Raw genomic sequence first — 15,741 nt, 5'->3', positions numbered from 1 at the left:
GCATAGTTGATACAGTGGCTCCTCCCGAGCTGTCAGTATTTTTGCATTTATATTTTGGACATCGTGGTTTATTATTCAAAACGGCCACACGCCTGAATTTTGTATTCAAATATAACATGGCTCCAAATGAGGAAGAAACATGGAGTGAACTCATGTTCATGAGCAAGGGCCAGACACAGGTTCACGACTCCGATCCTGTACAAACCTTGGATTAGAAAAGATAAAATCTGAATGAGAGAAAATGCAGATATTAAATCTTTTCTTGCCTTGTGTGACTCACATGTGTGGCTTTTCCTGACAGAAATCCCACAGCACAATAGAGACGTGAGCCGGGGAGGGTTAAAGCAAAGGCCCATTCTTTATCCTGATTACATCACCAATGTCCCTAGGGTCTGCGGATTCAAAGGCCTGCACTCTTTGAAATAAGTAGGCAGGGTGGACTGGCCTCGCCACGAACTGCGATACTGTACAAGGCCGGTCAGGAAGGGTGGAATAAAGAGATATGAAAATAGTAAGCAATTAATCCTTTTATGGCCTTCAAACTCCTTCCCGATTAAATGTTGGACATAAAAAAAAAAAAAAAAAAAATACTCGGCACCAATTCATTCACTTTCCAGCCATATTAGAGCTGCCAAAAACAGGTTCAACCATTATCAAAGAGAAAGATGAGAGTGTTTATCATCACTCCAGACTCATGAAAAGCTTACAGAACGTCAAGATCTAGGTTTACGTGAACTGTTGTTATTTTATTAATCAGCATGTTTTCATATTCAGCATTTTCTTTGGCTTTGGGCTTGCTTGCCAAGGGTCCCATGTACCAAAGGTTTGTGGCCGTCCAACGGTCACATCTAAAAATGAGCTTGTTGGGCATCCCATTCCTGCCCAACCATGGGCATCCCATTCCTCCCCAACCATGGGCATCCCATTCCTCCCCAACCATGGGCATCCCATTCCTGCCCAACCATGGGCATCCCATTCCTCCCCAACCATGGGCATCCCATTCCTCCCCAACCATGGGCATCCCATTCCTCTCCAACCATGGGCATCCCATTCCTCCCCAACCATGGGCATCCCATTCCTCCCCAACCATGGGCATCCCATTCCTCCCCAACCATGGGCATCCCATTCCGCCCCAACCATGGGCAACCCATTCCTCCCCAGCCATGGGCATCCCATTCCTCCCCAACCATGGGCATCCCATTCCTCCCCAACCATGGGCATCCCATTCCTCCCCAACCATGGCCATCAATATGGCGCTTTCCTCTCTTTGTGGGTATAACGGCCTTCACTCTCCTTGTAAGGCTTTCCACAAAAGTTCGGAATTTAAATTCATCTGGAAATTTGTGCCCATTTGTTAAGGTCCGGTACGGATTTTCGATGAGAAGATTTGGCTTACAATCAGTGTCCCAATTCATCCCAAAAGGTGTTCAGTAGGGTTGAGGTCAGGGCACGCGAACATCTCCACACTGAACTCATCAAGCCATGTCTTTATGGAGCTGGCCTTGTGTGCATGGGCAAAGTGATGCTTACACAGAAAAGAGTAATTCCTCAAACAGGGATGGACTGACAACTCATGGGGCCCCCGGGCAATAGAAGATTATGGGGCCGCCGGGCTTACAGATGGCCGGTTTCGGACATATCAGGGACAGATGTAAAAAAAAAAAAAAACACAACAGGTTTTTACATACTGTCCCTGGTTTTACCGAGCCTGGCAACCCTGATGGGGACCCCTAGTGGCATGGGGCCCTCGGGCAGTGGCCGAGTGACTCAATGGTCAGTCTGCCCCTGTCCCCAAGCTGTTACCACAGGGTTGGAAATCCACAATTCCCTAAAATGTTGTATACTGTACCCTTGACAGGAAACACTTGAACTCAATCATTTGGAGGGATGTCCACATACTTTTGACCATTTGGTTTATTATTGTGTTCTTACTACTAAATAGTTTATTTTTCTTATCCACAGCCAATACCTGCAGACCTACCCTGGAAGTCTGAATCTGATGAGGAAATACTAAAAGCAGAAAATCACCCTAAAAAAGGGAAGTTCTGCAGTATTTTCTCCTCCCACTCATGTTTTAGTAAGTACCCACTCCCACTTCCGGGGGGATTGCCTAGACCAGGGGTGTCAAACTGGTGGCCCTCCAGCTGTTGCAGAACTGCGAGTCCCATCATGCCTTTGTCGTTGGGAGTCATGCCTGTAACGGTCAGCCTTGCAATGCCTCATGGGACTTGTAGTTCCACAACAGCTGAGGGCCACCAGTTTGATGACTATAAAATTCAGGGGTCTCCAAACTATGGCCCTCCAGTTGTTCAGGAACTACAATTCCCATCAGGCCGAGTCGTGTCTGTGAATGTCAGTTTTACAATGCCTCATGGGACGTGTAGTTGCTGAAGGGCCATGGTTTGGAGATCCCTGGCCTAGATGATTCCACCGGAAGTTCAGTCCCCCTCTTCAGTGCTTGCAGCTCTCTGGGGGCATGTCACAGGTTCCAGCGGGCTGCTGGACTATTTACACAGCAAGGTCACAATGCTAGCTTGGTCCGGTCTCGCTGTCATCTATCGACAGTGATGTTTTAATTCCCGTAGGCTGACTCCACCCACAAGGTAGGGCCTTTGAAACACGTCGCAGCCCATCCTTCCTATCTGCCAGTGTCTTCTGCATAGTGGTGTTAGCGAGGCGCTGCCGAACCTCCATCTGTGAACTGACTGTGTTAAAGAGAAAATTATCAGGAGATAAAATACTACTACTGCCAACACTACTACTCTCAGCAGCACCAGAGACCAGGCCTGGATTTACTCCATGTGTCGCCCCAACACCGGGTCCTTCAATGCCGCCCCCCCCACCCACACACATACAAGGGCCAAGTGATACAGTCGGCAGCTATAGGGTATCACGGGAGCGTGCCCGCAAGAACAATCGCTTAAAGTCATCATCATGTGCGATTGTGCCTGTGCGGCAGCGCGCGTCGTAAAATAGAAACATTACAGTGCCGCCGCCCGCGAGGGGGCTATGTTAGTGCGGGGGGGGGGGGGGGCGGCTGCGAAAGCCGAGAAGTCGCCGCCACTCCTTCACCCACTGCCACCCCGAGGCTTGGCCTCGGTGGCCTTGTGGGAAATCCGACCCTGCCAGAGACCCAAACAAAATTTCTCTTAAAGTGGTTGTAAACCCGTCTTATAGACCCAGAGAAGTGACAAACCTCAGGTGATACACAAAAGTTGTACCTGTGTGTCTGCGGTCTTCTCTTCTCTACATCCGTTCAAAGTGCTGAATTTATAAGTCAGAGATCAGAAAAAAGTGGGTGGTGAGCTAAACTTACACTCCTGCAGAGCTGATTGGAGGGGAGGGACACACTGCACCTTTACACAGCACCCAGTAACAGAGATGAGGCTGTCAATCACTGGCTGTGTGCTGGAGCTTAGTTGCCTGTCACTATTTTTCTCTTGGGAAAACTTGTCAGAAGTGACTCATGCTGATAGAAGAGGAAGTACACACTATAGAGGGATATGCTTTGATCATATTTCATGTCGGAGGTTTGTAACCACTTTAAAAACTTTAATTTCTCCAGTCAGTAAAGAGGAAATTGGTGACATTGCTACACAGGACAGGGTTTCCAGCTGGCAAAACCCGAGCAATGATCTTACAGTTCATCTGGAAAGTGTCAAGCTCAGATAATCAAGTACTTACCCGATGATGAGGAATCCTTGGAAGAGAGGAACGGAGGCAAAGTAAAACACGGAGGAGAATACGGCCTGAAATGAGAACAGGTACATGAGCATTATGTCCATACTGATCTCACATACTCCTCTGGTACAGACGGATGTGACTGGTTAGGTGGTGTAAAACACCAGAGGAGCTTACACTCCAATACCCCTGAGTACAGTCACACACTATTATTAATATACATTTATATGGCTCTTACATATACCACAGTGTTGTATGGAGAACACCGAACACAAATGTCTGGAAGGCACTCGAATATCCTCATCACAGTTACATACATGAGGGTCGATTCAGGTAGAATGGCGCTTCTTTGTGTGGGCGTAACGTATCTTATTTACATTACGCCGCTGCAACTTTTACAGGCAAGTGACGTATTCTTAAAAGAAAGTTGCGGCGGCGTAGCGTAAATAGCCCGGCGTAAGCCCGCCTAGTTCAAATTCTGAAGAGGTGGGCGTGTGTTATTTAAATCAGGCTTGACCTGACGTGATTGACGTTTTTCCCGAACGGCGCATGCGCCGTCCGTGGAATTTCCCAGTGTGCATTGCTCCGCAAGGATGTCATTGCATTTGACGTGAACGTAAATGACGTCCAGCCCCATTCAAGGACGACTTACGCAAACGACGTAACTTTTTAAAATTCGACGCGGGAACAACGGCCATACTTAACATAGGATACGCCTCATATAGCAGAGGTAACTATACGCCGGGAAAAGCCTTACGGAAACGTCGTAAATGTACTGCGTCGGCCAGGCGTACGTTCGTGAATTCGCGTATCTAGCTGATTTACATATTCTAGGCGTAAATCAGCGTACACACCCCTAGAGGCCAGCGTAAATATGCAGTTAAGATCCGACGGCGTAAGGGACTTACATCGGTCGGATCTTAGTCAAATCTAGGCGTATCTGATTCTATGAATCAGGCGCATAGTTACGACCGGCCGGACTCAGAGATACGACGGTGTATCTGGAGATACGCCGTCTTATCTTCTCTCTGAATCTACCCCATGATATTTATCATCATTATCTCCATTACTATTCACTACTATAGGAAGCCCCAGATAGTAATATTGTCAATTTATATACTGGAGCATTGATATATTTGAGGCATTACAAGTAGAACCTGCAGAAAAATCTCTCTATTCAGAAGAGGGTCTTAGTTAAAAGTGGAACTTTACCAATAACAACGTGATATAATTTAATATATATATATATATATATATATATATATATTTTATATTTATTTATATATATTTATATATATATATTTTTTTTATTATATTATTTTATATTTCTTTATATATATTTATTTATGTGTGATCCTGCAGTTCTGCCTGAAGGGGTTGCGTGTGCACCACCGGAGGGCCACTTCTACTGTGATAATTCACAGAAGAAGCCGATCTGCGGGGGCCGGACACTCAATGTCCTTTGGCACCAGTGGCGGCCCGTCCATTAGGAGCACCCAGCTGCCGCATCCTAAATAATGCTCTATGATTCACATGCCACTACCCCCTATTCATGTGTCCGGCCCAGGGTTTTTTTTTTTAAGCACCCGATTTGAGCCAGTGGCTCTAATAGGCTTCAAAATAGGGTGGGTCACAGAGAATTGGGCCATAAGACCACCCAGTTGTTACAACGTTGAATGAATATTCGCTGTTGCAACACTGATCCTCCCTCCTGGCCAATCAGGTAGTGGGTCTGATGCCAGTCACCCAATTGACTGAAAGGACAGGCAATTCTATTAGATGACTAGCTTGTGTAAGTGCCGGTGGACTGGCAGAGTGCGAGGGGGGGGGGGGGTGCTGCGGGGAGTGGTTGTTTGCCGCCCCCCCACCCCCCCAAAAAAAAAAAAAAACACTAGCCGCCACTGTCGGGCATCCGCTGATCGTGGTAAACCTCACAGAATGAGAATCTGCCTATGTATACAAGGGAGCCCCCCGTTCTGACAGGGGAAAAGGGATATTCCTCTAGTAAAAGCAGCACACATAGTAAAACACAAACACTGGCTAGGAACACATTTAATCCTTTTGATCGCCCTAGATGTTTAACCTCTTCCCAGCCAGTGTCCGTAGTACAGTGACAGTGCATATTTTTAGCACTGATCACTGCCTTAGTGTCACTGGTTCCTGCAAAGTGTCCAAAGTGTCAGTTAGTGTCCGATTGTCCAAATGATGCATGATCGAATACACTGCCTTCAGATTTATATGTGCCCGCCCCCCCAATATCTTACACTAGATCTATACAGTATACATTGGGGTTGATTTAACCACTTAAGCCCCGGACCATTTTGTTGCTAAATGCCCAGGCCAGGTTTTGCGAATCGGCACTGCGTCGCTTTAACAGACAATTGCGCGGTCGTGCGACGTGGCTCCCAAACAAAATTGGCGTCCTTTTTTCCCCACAAATAGAGCTTTCTTTTGGTGGTATTTGATCACCTCTGCGGTTTCTTATTTTTTGCGCTATAAACAAAAATAGAGCGACAATTTTGAAAAAAATTCAATATTTTTTACTTTTTGCTATAATAAATATCCCCCAAAACATATATATATAAAAAAAAAAATTTCCTCAGTTTAGGCCGATACGTATTCTTCTACCTATTTTTGGTAAAAGAAATCGCAATAAGCGTTTATCGATTGGTTTGCGCAAAATGTATAGCGTTTACAAAATAGGGGATAGTTTTTTTGCATTTTTATAAAAAAAAATTTTTTTACTACTATTGGCGGCGATCAGCGATTTTTTTCGTGACTGCGACATTATGGCGGACACTTCAGACAATTTTGACACATTTTTGGGACCATTGTCATTTTCACAGCAAAAAATGCATTTAAATTGCATTGTTTATTGTGAAAATGACAGTTGCAGTTTGGGAGTTAACCACAGGGGGCGCTGTAGGAGTTAGGGTTCACCTAGTGTGTGTTTACAACTGTAGGGGGGTGTGGCTGTAGGTCTGACGTCATCGATCGTGTCTCCCTATAAAAGGGATCACTCGATCGATGCAGCCGCCACAGTGAAGCACGAGGAAGCCGTGTTTACATACGGCTCTCCCCGTTCTTCAGCTACGGAGACCGATCGCGACGGGGCGGCTATAAACGAATAGCCGCACCGTCATCACGGATCGCTCCCCGCGGGAATCCGCCCGCCGCGGAGGGGGTCCCGATCGGACCCCCCACCCGCTAGAAGGCAGGGGACGTATATATACGCCCATCTGCCTGTACGTGCCATTCTGTGGACGTAAATAGGCGTGCGGCGGGCGTTAAGTGGTTAATAAAGTGGAGAGTGCAAAAAATCTGCTGTGCATAGTAGCCAATCAGCTTCCAGGTTTTTTTTTTTGTCAAAGCTTAATTGAACAAGGTGAAGCTAGAAGCTGATTGGCTCCCATGCACATCTGCACCAGATTTTGCACTCTCCAGTTTTAGTAATTCCCCCGCGTATTGTTACTTTCTGTACAGATTGGGTTTGTAGAGTTTTCCTAAGGTCATTGTTAGCGGAAAGCAGAACAATGACGAGTGAATGCTACAGAATCTCATGAGAGGAAGTATAGGGTGAAAGTATAAACTGTATTGTGCAGTGGGGGCTGTAGAGTGATGAACTTGTGTTCTCTACTGATTCATTTCACCGATATAAAACACTTGCATTCATTGTGTCCGAGGCCGGCACAGGGACTTATGTTAAATCAATGTATTGTCCTATTTTTATAACAAGGCCACACATACACTATATTACCAAAAGTATTGGGACGCCTGCCTTTACATGCACTTTGATGGCGTCCCAGTCTTGGTCTGTAGGGTTCAATATAGCGTTGGCCCCACCCTTTGCTTCAACAACAGTTCAACTCTTCTGGGAAGGCCGTCCACAAGGTTTAGGAGTGTGTCTATCAGTGGCGGCTGGTGCTCAAAATTTTTGGGGGGGCGCAAACAAAGAAAAAAAAAATTCGCACCACTGTGCCATGCCATCAAACGCAGCCACTGTGCCATCAATTGTCACCACTGTACCATGCCATCAAACGCAGCCACTGTGCCATCAATTGTCACCACTGTACCATGCCATCAAATGCAGCCACTGTGCCATGCCATCAATTGTGGTCACTGTGCCATCAATTGTCACCACTGTGCCATGCCATGAAATGCAGCCACTGTTCCATGCCATCAATTGTGGTCACTGTGCCATCAATTGTCACCACTGTGCCATGCCAAACGCAGCCACTGTGCCAATTGTCACCACTGTGCCCATTCATGCCGCTGTGCCAATTGTCCCCACTGTGTCACTGTCCAGTCATCCATCCACCTCGGAGCTTTATATTATAACCTGCTGGGACTTGTAGTTCTCCATCGTCTCCTGGGGCTCAGGTGCATGCAATCCACCATCTTTGTCCAGTTTTTCTCACTGCTGGGACTTGTAGTCCCATAGATGGTGGATTGCATGCACCTGAGCCCCAGGAGAAGATGAACTACAAGTCCCAGCAGGTTATACATACAATAAGGCTCTGAGGTGGATGGGTGTGGATGGCATGCACCTGAGCCCAGGAGAAGATGGGGAACTACAAGTCCCAGCAGGTTATAATATAAGACACCCATCCACCTAGGAGCCTTATATTATAACCTGCTGGGACTTGTAGTTCCCCATCTTCTCCTGGGCTCAGGTGCATGCCATCCACCTCAGAGCCTTATTGTATGTATAACCTGCTGGGACTTGTAGTTCTCCAATCTCCATCTTCTCCATTAGCCCCAGGAGAAGATGGAGAACTAAAAGTCCCAGCAGTCTAACTACAATAAAAGGCTCCGAGGTGGATGGGTGGGGATCAGGCAGTGAATGTGCATTTTAAAAAAAAACAATAATAGGGGGTGCTTCCTGACGGCAGACATTTAAAAAAAGTTTTCAACCAGCGGGAGGGGGGGGTGGTGCTTCCTGACGGCATGTTGAAGTCTCAATAAGCGGGTGGGGGGGTGTGCCGGCCGCCGATGCTGTTGCTCCTGCCGCCGAAGCACAGAACAGTACAAACTGGGGTGAGGGGAAGACATAGAATGCAGCTTACCTGTTCCACGAACGGGCGCACTGAGCTGGATAGTGCCGACGTCACTTCCTGTTTGTCCAGTGACGTCGGAACTAGCACAGAGACGGGCGGGTGCACATAGAAAGTGTATGCACCCGCCCGCCAATGACAATACTACTGTCCATCGCGCCGGAAGCATATGGCGCGCTGGGAAGCGCCACAATGGCATATTTTGGCTGCCAATGTAGCGCCACGTCTGCAATCCCGTGATTGCACAGACGTGGCGCTACTCCTACCGCACTGTCCCCGGCGCCCGGCGCGCGGACACAGTGCACATAAGGACCTTTTTAGGATTTTTTTTTTTTTTAAAGGCACAGGTTTAAATAATTTTTTTTTTTTTTTTTTTTTTCTTCTGACTGGGGAGGGGGGGCGGCGCCCGGGCGCCCCCTATGGACGGGCCGCCACTGGTGTCTATGGGAATGTTTGACCATTCTATCGGGTTGAGGTCAGGGACTCTGTGCAGGCCAGTCAAGTTCCTCCACCCCAAACTCGCTCATCCAGGTCTTTATGGACCTTGCTTTGTGCACTGGTCCAAATCATTGGGTGGAGCGGGGATTATGGTGTGGGGGGTTGTTTTTCAGGGGTTGGGTTGGCCCCTTAGTTCCAGTGAAGGGAACTCTTAAGGCGTCAGCATACCAAGATATTTTGGACAATTTCATGCTCCCAACTTTGTGGGAACAGTTTGGGGACGGCCCCTTCCTGTTCCAACATGACTGTGCACAAAGCAACTGATACTTTCAGGCTTGGTTCTTTCAGCTGTCAGCGGGATTCCCCCACTGAGAACGGAAATGTAAATAGAATTAGGAAAAAAAAGCCGGCAATTATCAGTTGTCAAGGTAAGGTTCCCCCGCATCCTTAACCAAATGACGCATCCAGCTGTCAGGTTCCCCTGTTGAAAGCTTAAAGCGGGGGTTCACCCTAAAAAAAAATTCTAACATTACATTGAGCTCACTTCCGACATTGACAGTATGCTGATCTCTTTTTTTTTGCCGTACATACCGTTGTATCGTTATTTTCCCCCCCGGCTTCCGGGTAGTGAATCCCGCGGGAGTGGGCGTTCCTATGCACAGACTAAGTGATTGACGTATGACAAAAGCTTCCCCCTGGCGCATACGGCCGCGTCACGAGTTGCCGAAAGAAGCCGAACGTCGGTGCGCAGTCGCCATGTAGCGCCGTATAGAGCCGACTTGCAGTCCGTCTGACGCGTCGCCCCAGTGTGAACCGGCTCTTAACCACTTGCCTACTGGGCACTTACACCCCCTTCCTGCCCAGGCCATTTTTCAGCTTTCAGCGCTGTCACACTTTGAATGACAATTCATAATTTTCTTCACACAAATAGAGCTTTCTTTTGGTGGCATTTAATCACTGCTGGTTTTTTAAATTTTTTTTACAAAAAAAAGACCAAAGATTTTGAAAAAAAAAAAAAAAGTTAACTTAGTTACAAAATATACTGACAGAAACTAAGTAATTTTTCGCCTTCACCGATGTGCGCTGATGAGCACGGATAGGCTGAACTGGTGGGCACTGATTAGGTGGCACTTATATGCTGCACTTATGGGCACTGACATTTGGCACTGATAAGCACTGTTAGGTGGCACTGATGGGCACTAATAGGCAGCACTGGTGGGCACGGATAGGCATAGTGGCACTGATATGCTGCACTTATGGGCACTGATAGGTGGCACTGATATTTGGCACTTATGAGCACTGTTAGGTGGCACTGATGGGCATAAATAGGCGGTACTGATGGACATAGATTGGTGGCACCAGGGCCGCCATCAGGGGGGTACAGGCATTCCACCTGTAAGGGGCCCGATGGTCGTCTGACTTTAGCAACTCGCGGCAGGAGAGAGAAGAGAAGACTTGCCTTTGTTTTGTTTGTCAGCACCAACACCCCCCCCCCCCCATGTCCCGCCTTATCTCGCGGCAGGAGAGAGGAGGACCCCCTCCCCCGATTCTCTGCTCCGGGGGGCCTTGCCTAAAGCGGTGTAAGGGGGCCCAAAATTTGTGATGGCTGCCCTGGGTGGCACTGATGGGCATTGATCGACAGCAGTGATGGGCAGCACTGATAGCCAGCACTGACTGGCATTGCTAATGGGCACCGATTGGTGGCATTGTTTGCTGCCAATGGTGGGCACCGATTGCTGGCACTGGTGGGCACTGATTGGTGACACTACATTGCTACACTGTAATCGGGGCACTGATGGTCAGTGCCCCGATTACATTCCTAATGTCCCCCTGCGTGGAGATGCCGCTGATTGTCAGTGTGAGGCAAGGAGAGCCGATTACCGGCATCTCTGTGTTTACATGTGACGCAGCTCTTTAAAGAGATCGGGGTCGGGCCATGTCCTAGCAACATGGTGCGGCCGCCGTGCTGCGCTCCCACGCAGGCACACGAGAACGCAAGTTTTGGGACGCCGTCGTATGACGTCGTCCCAGAACGAGAGCCGCCCCCGCTATCATTTGACGGAGGATGGGTGGAAACTAGTTAAAGAGATTTAATTTGTACATAACTTTTCAATGCTTTGTATCATTGCTGAAGTGATAACATAAGAGTTGTGGTATGTATCTAATTGGTATCAGTGGGTACTAAAATAAATATATCGGTACTTGTACAAGTTGTACTCATTGTAAACAAAAAATAAAAATGGTATGGGTGCATCCCTAATATACATACTTATGAGATCAATCAAATCTCAGTCCAATGACAGGTTCACTTTGGGCCACTTTATAAATCAGCAGACTCCGTTTTGTAACAGTGAATACATTTTTTTGCATTTCCAGATTGATCAGCAAAGGACTCATTTATGAGATCAGTGCCGCCTAAACAAATATGAATGGGTTATTATCAGAGGACCTCCAAGGTCAGAGAGTTCTCCTTCAGTTACGTAAAGCGCAGCGTTTTCTGGTGCGCTCACATCTAGATCAGCGACTGTTTGTTTATTCTGCAGAACATTGTTTGAAAGAAGAATTTCCTTCTATTAAACTGTATTAGTCATGGCATACCGCCCCCCTGTCACCACCTCGATTGTACCGTTTCCTTCTGTTTACAAACGGACTATTTGTGGACGTTGCTCTCTCGCTCTATGTGACCACGCGGGGCCAAAAGACCATTTTTACAAGCGTAGGTCACCATTATGACCCAAGTATTAAAAAGGTAAAATGTGCAGGGTGGGAACATCGTCAGCATTTCTCAATGTCGGCATATTATTTTCTACAGAGCAATACGTAAAGCAGTGTTGGGTACTAAGTATTTAGAAGAAACAGGCGTCATGACTTCCCAATTTGTAGGCAGCTAGTGAGATGGATGAGATTTACCTTCGAGCTTTAATACAAAGTGGACGGCCATGTGTTTGTGTATCTAAAGCTAATACTATTTTTAATATTGATTGGAGTAGGGAAGGAATAGCAACCCTGTCAGATTCTTATTGCTAATTAATCCTCTAATTGTCCTGGTAACTACTGTGCAGAACTCTTTAAGTGTTACCAAACCCAGGAGCCTGCATTCACTATATCTGCTCTCCCCAGGATCCTGCATTCACTATAACTGCTCTCCCCAGGAGCCTGCATTCACTATAACTGCTCTGCCCAGGAGCCTGCATTCGCTATATCTGTTCTCCCCAGGAGCCTGCATTCACTATATCTGCTCTCCCCAGGAGCCTGAATTCACTATAACTGCTCTGCCCAGGAGCCTGCATTCGCTATATCTGCTCTCCCAAGGAGCCTGCATTCGCTATATCTGCTCTCCCCAGGAGCCTGCATTCGCTATGTCTGCTCTCCCCAGGAGCCTGAATTCACTATATCTGGTTTCCCCAGGAGCCTGCATTCGCTATATCTGCTCTCCCCAGTACTGCTGCATTCACTATATCTGCTCTCCACAGGAGCTTGCATTCGCTATATCTGCTCTCCCCAGTACCGCTGCATTCACTATATCTGCTCTCCCCAGGAGCCTGCATTCACTATATCTTCTCTCCATAGGACCCTGCATTCTCTATATCTGCTCTCCCCAGTTTCTATATTTTCCTGCATAGTTGAGTCACTTAGCCTTGCTTCCATGTCAGGAGGTATGGTGGCTTTTTTTGGCCACAATTCTTCCATGAAGACCACTTCTGACCAGACTACTCTTGACAGTAGATGGGAGTACCTACATGGGCGTCCGCTGAAATTTTTTCAGGGAGGGGCGCTTTGGCAGCAGCTATACACAGTCGAATTTAACCCTTTCTTAAAACGCTAGCGGGGGTTAAAAGCTAGAACGATGGTAAAGCGCCGATTTGTAGCGCCGCTTTACCGATAACGCGGCCAGCTGGCAGTGTGAAATAGCTCTTGAGATAATTCAGCTTCACTCCATGCCCATATAAATATAGTATAGAGAATGTACAGACCCCCCTTCAGCACAGACCCATCCATTCAGCACAGATGGACCCCCCTACAGCACAGACCCCCCATTCAGCACAGATGGACCCCCCTTCAGCACAGACCCCCCCCATTCCGCACAGATCCCTCCATTCATCACAGACCCCCCTTCAGCACAGATGGACCCCCTTTAAGCACAGACCCCCCCTTCAGCACAGATGAACCCCCCCCTTCAGCACATACCCCCTTCAATACAGACCCCAATTTCAGCATAGATGGACCCCCATTCAGCACAAACCCCCCTTCAGCACAGACAGACCCCCCTCCCCCATCTCATTCAGTACCTCAGATCAGCCATCAGCGCTGCACAGGCACAGCAGGTTTCCTGGAGGGGGAGGCAAATTCACTGTGCTCGCTGTGCCTGTGTGACATCCGGCCCGGGACCGATCAGACAGCACGTGGCCGCAAAACTCAACACCTTCTCGATTTTCCAGGGGGGGTCAATTGCCCCCCCTTGCCCTATGGAGCGGACGCCGATGAGTACCTAGGTCCCACTGGTTTCCACCAGTTTTGTGCGGATGGCATTGCTGGGCATCTTCCGATGTTGACGAGAACCAAGTATGATAGGTCTTCAGCTGTATTAAGTTTTGTTGGTTGACCGCTGTGTTTACCATCCTCAACGATGCCCAATCAATGGTGTCCTCAATGCAAAGAATTACAGGCAGATACTTATCCATCATGCAATACCAACAAGGAGTCCTGGAACTGATGGTTTGGCCCCCACAGAACAGTGATCTCACTATCATGGCGTCTGTCTCGGATTACATTTAGAAAAAAAAGGATTTGAAGCAACCGACATCCACAGAACATCAGGGGTTAGTTCTCCAAGATGTTTGGAACAACCTACCTGTCAAGTTCCTTCAAAAGCTGTGTACAAGTATGCCTAAAAATAATTATTGCTGGTTTGAAGCTAGAGGGTGGTCACACCACATATTAATTTGATTTAGATTTTTCTTCTGTTTGCTTTGCATTTTGTAAATTGATAAAATTGATAAAAATAACAATTAAAATATAGTGCATTTATCTGAAAGTATTTTTTACTTTATAGAATTTCTACATACCTGCCTAAAACTTTTGCACAGTAGTGTGTGTGTGTGTGTGTGTGTGTGTGTGTATGTATACACATACATACATACATACATACACACACACACACACACACACACACACACACATTTTTTCATCAATGGCCATTTATATGCATGAATGGTAGAACAGTAAGGAGTATTTCTATTCCTCACCTGCATTGTGCTGATACAGAGACTCCGGTGGATGACAAATTGGCTGAGGCCTGCTGATCTCTTGTAACTGTTCCTTCCATGTACCATCAGTAGGCGGCCCAGGTGTTTAAACTGCGTGACAGAGAAGTCTGCAGCCAAAGATGCTTGCTTCCCTTCCTGCAACACAAATCACAGCGACTTAGACAGGACCAGAAGAATCTGTACATGTGTTGTGACTGTGATGGAGGTTACTAAAATGAATATTTTGTGTCTATGCTACTTTGTGCTAAAATCACTCAAATGTTGCCTTTATTTCATTATATTGTTTTATTTCTTTTATTTCTTGATAAATATATATGTGTGCGGGTATTGCAACGAATGTCATTATCCTTAAATGAAGTAACAGATTATAGAGTTACAGTAACATCTCAGCTCGGAGTGAAGACAAGAGAACTATTAATACTAGGGTTGTCCAGATACCGATACCAGTATCGGTATCAGGACCGATACCGAGTATTTGCGGGAGTACTCGTACTCGCGCAAATACCCCCGATGCCTAAATAGAATACTTCCCCCCCCCTTTCCCCCCCCGCCGCTGCCGCCGCATCGAGGGACATGGCTAGAGGGACATTGCTGCATATGTGAGGGACATGGCTAGAGGGACATTGCTGCATATGTGAGGGACATGGCTAGAGGGACATGGCTGCATATGTGAGGGACATGGCTAGAGGGACATGGCTGCATATGTGAGGGACATGGCTAGAGGGACATTGCTGCATATGTGAGGGACATGGCTAGAGGGACATTGCTGCATATGTGAGGGACATGGCTAGAGGGACATGGCTGCATATGTGAGGGACATGGCTAGAGGGACATGGCTGTATATGTGAGGGACATGGCTGCATATGTGAGGGACATGGCTGCATATGTGAGGGACATGGCTGCATATGTGAGGGACATGGCTAGAGGGACATGGCTGCATATGTGAGGGACATGGCTAGAGGGACATGGCTGCATATGTGGGGGACATGGCTGCATATGGGGGGGGGGACATGGCTGCATTTGGGGACACATTTAAAAAAAGTATCGGTATTCGGTATCGGCGACTACTTGAAAAAAAGTATCAGTACTTGTACTCGGTCCTAAAAAAGTGGTATCGGGACAACCCTAATTAATACTAAACAGCTGTTACCCCTCCTCCAAACCCCTCCCTTGTACTCACTCCAAAACCCCCTCCATCGAAAGGAAGCCCCTGTGAGCTTGAGTGGAGGACCCTGTGCTCTGAGTGTGCCACGAGGACTTCGTGCCAAGAAGAACATGTAACAGAAAGACCTTTATATGGA

At 47.3% G+C, this 15,741-nt stretch overlaps 1 protein-coding gene across 1 annotated transcript in view; it reads right to left on the bottom strand.

Annotated features, from left to right (window-relative positions):
- The window catches only part of ATP9A (ATPase phospholipid transporting 9A (putative)), a 122,401-nt gene that overhangs the window by 10,425 nt on the left and 96,235 nt on the right, over positions 1–15,741 (bottom strand). The window contains exons 23-24 of the mRNA XM_040331486.1: positions 14,420–14,575; positions 3,685–3,749 (exon numbers count right to left, since the gene is read on the bottom strand). Of these exons, the coding sequence (XP_040187420.1) occupies positions 3,685–3,749; positions 14,420–14,575 (221 nt within the window). The remainder of the gene's footprint in view (positions 1–3,684; positions 3,750–14,419; positions 14,576–15,741) is intronic.

Source organism: Rana temporaria, chromosome 12 (genome assembly GCF_905171775.1).
Source record: "Rana temporaria chromosome 12, aRanTem1.1, whole genome shotgun sequence".
NCBI classification, from domain to species: Eukaryota; Metazoa; Chordata; class Amphibia; order Anura; family Ranidae; genus Rana; species Rana temporaria.
Note: the sequence above shows the minus strand (reverse complement) of the source record. Positions and strands in the feature narration are given on the sequence as shown.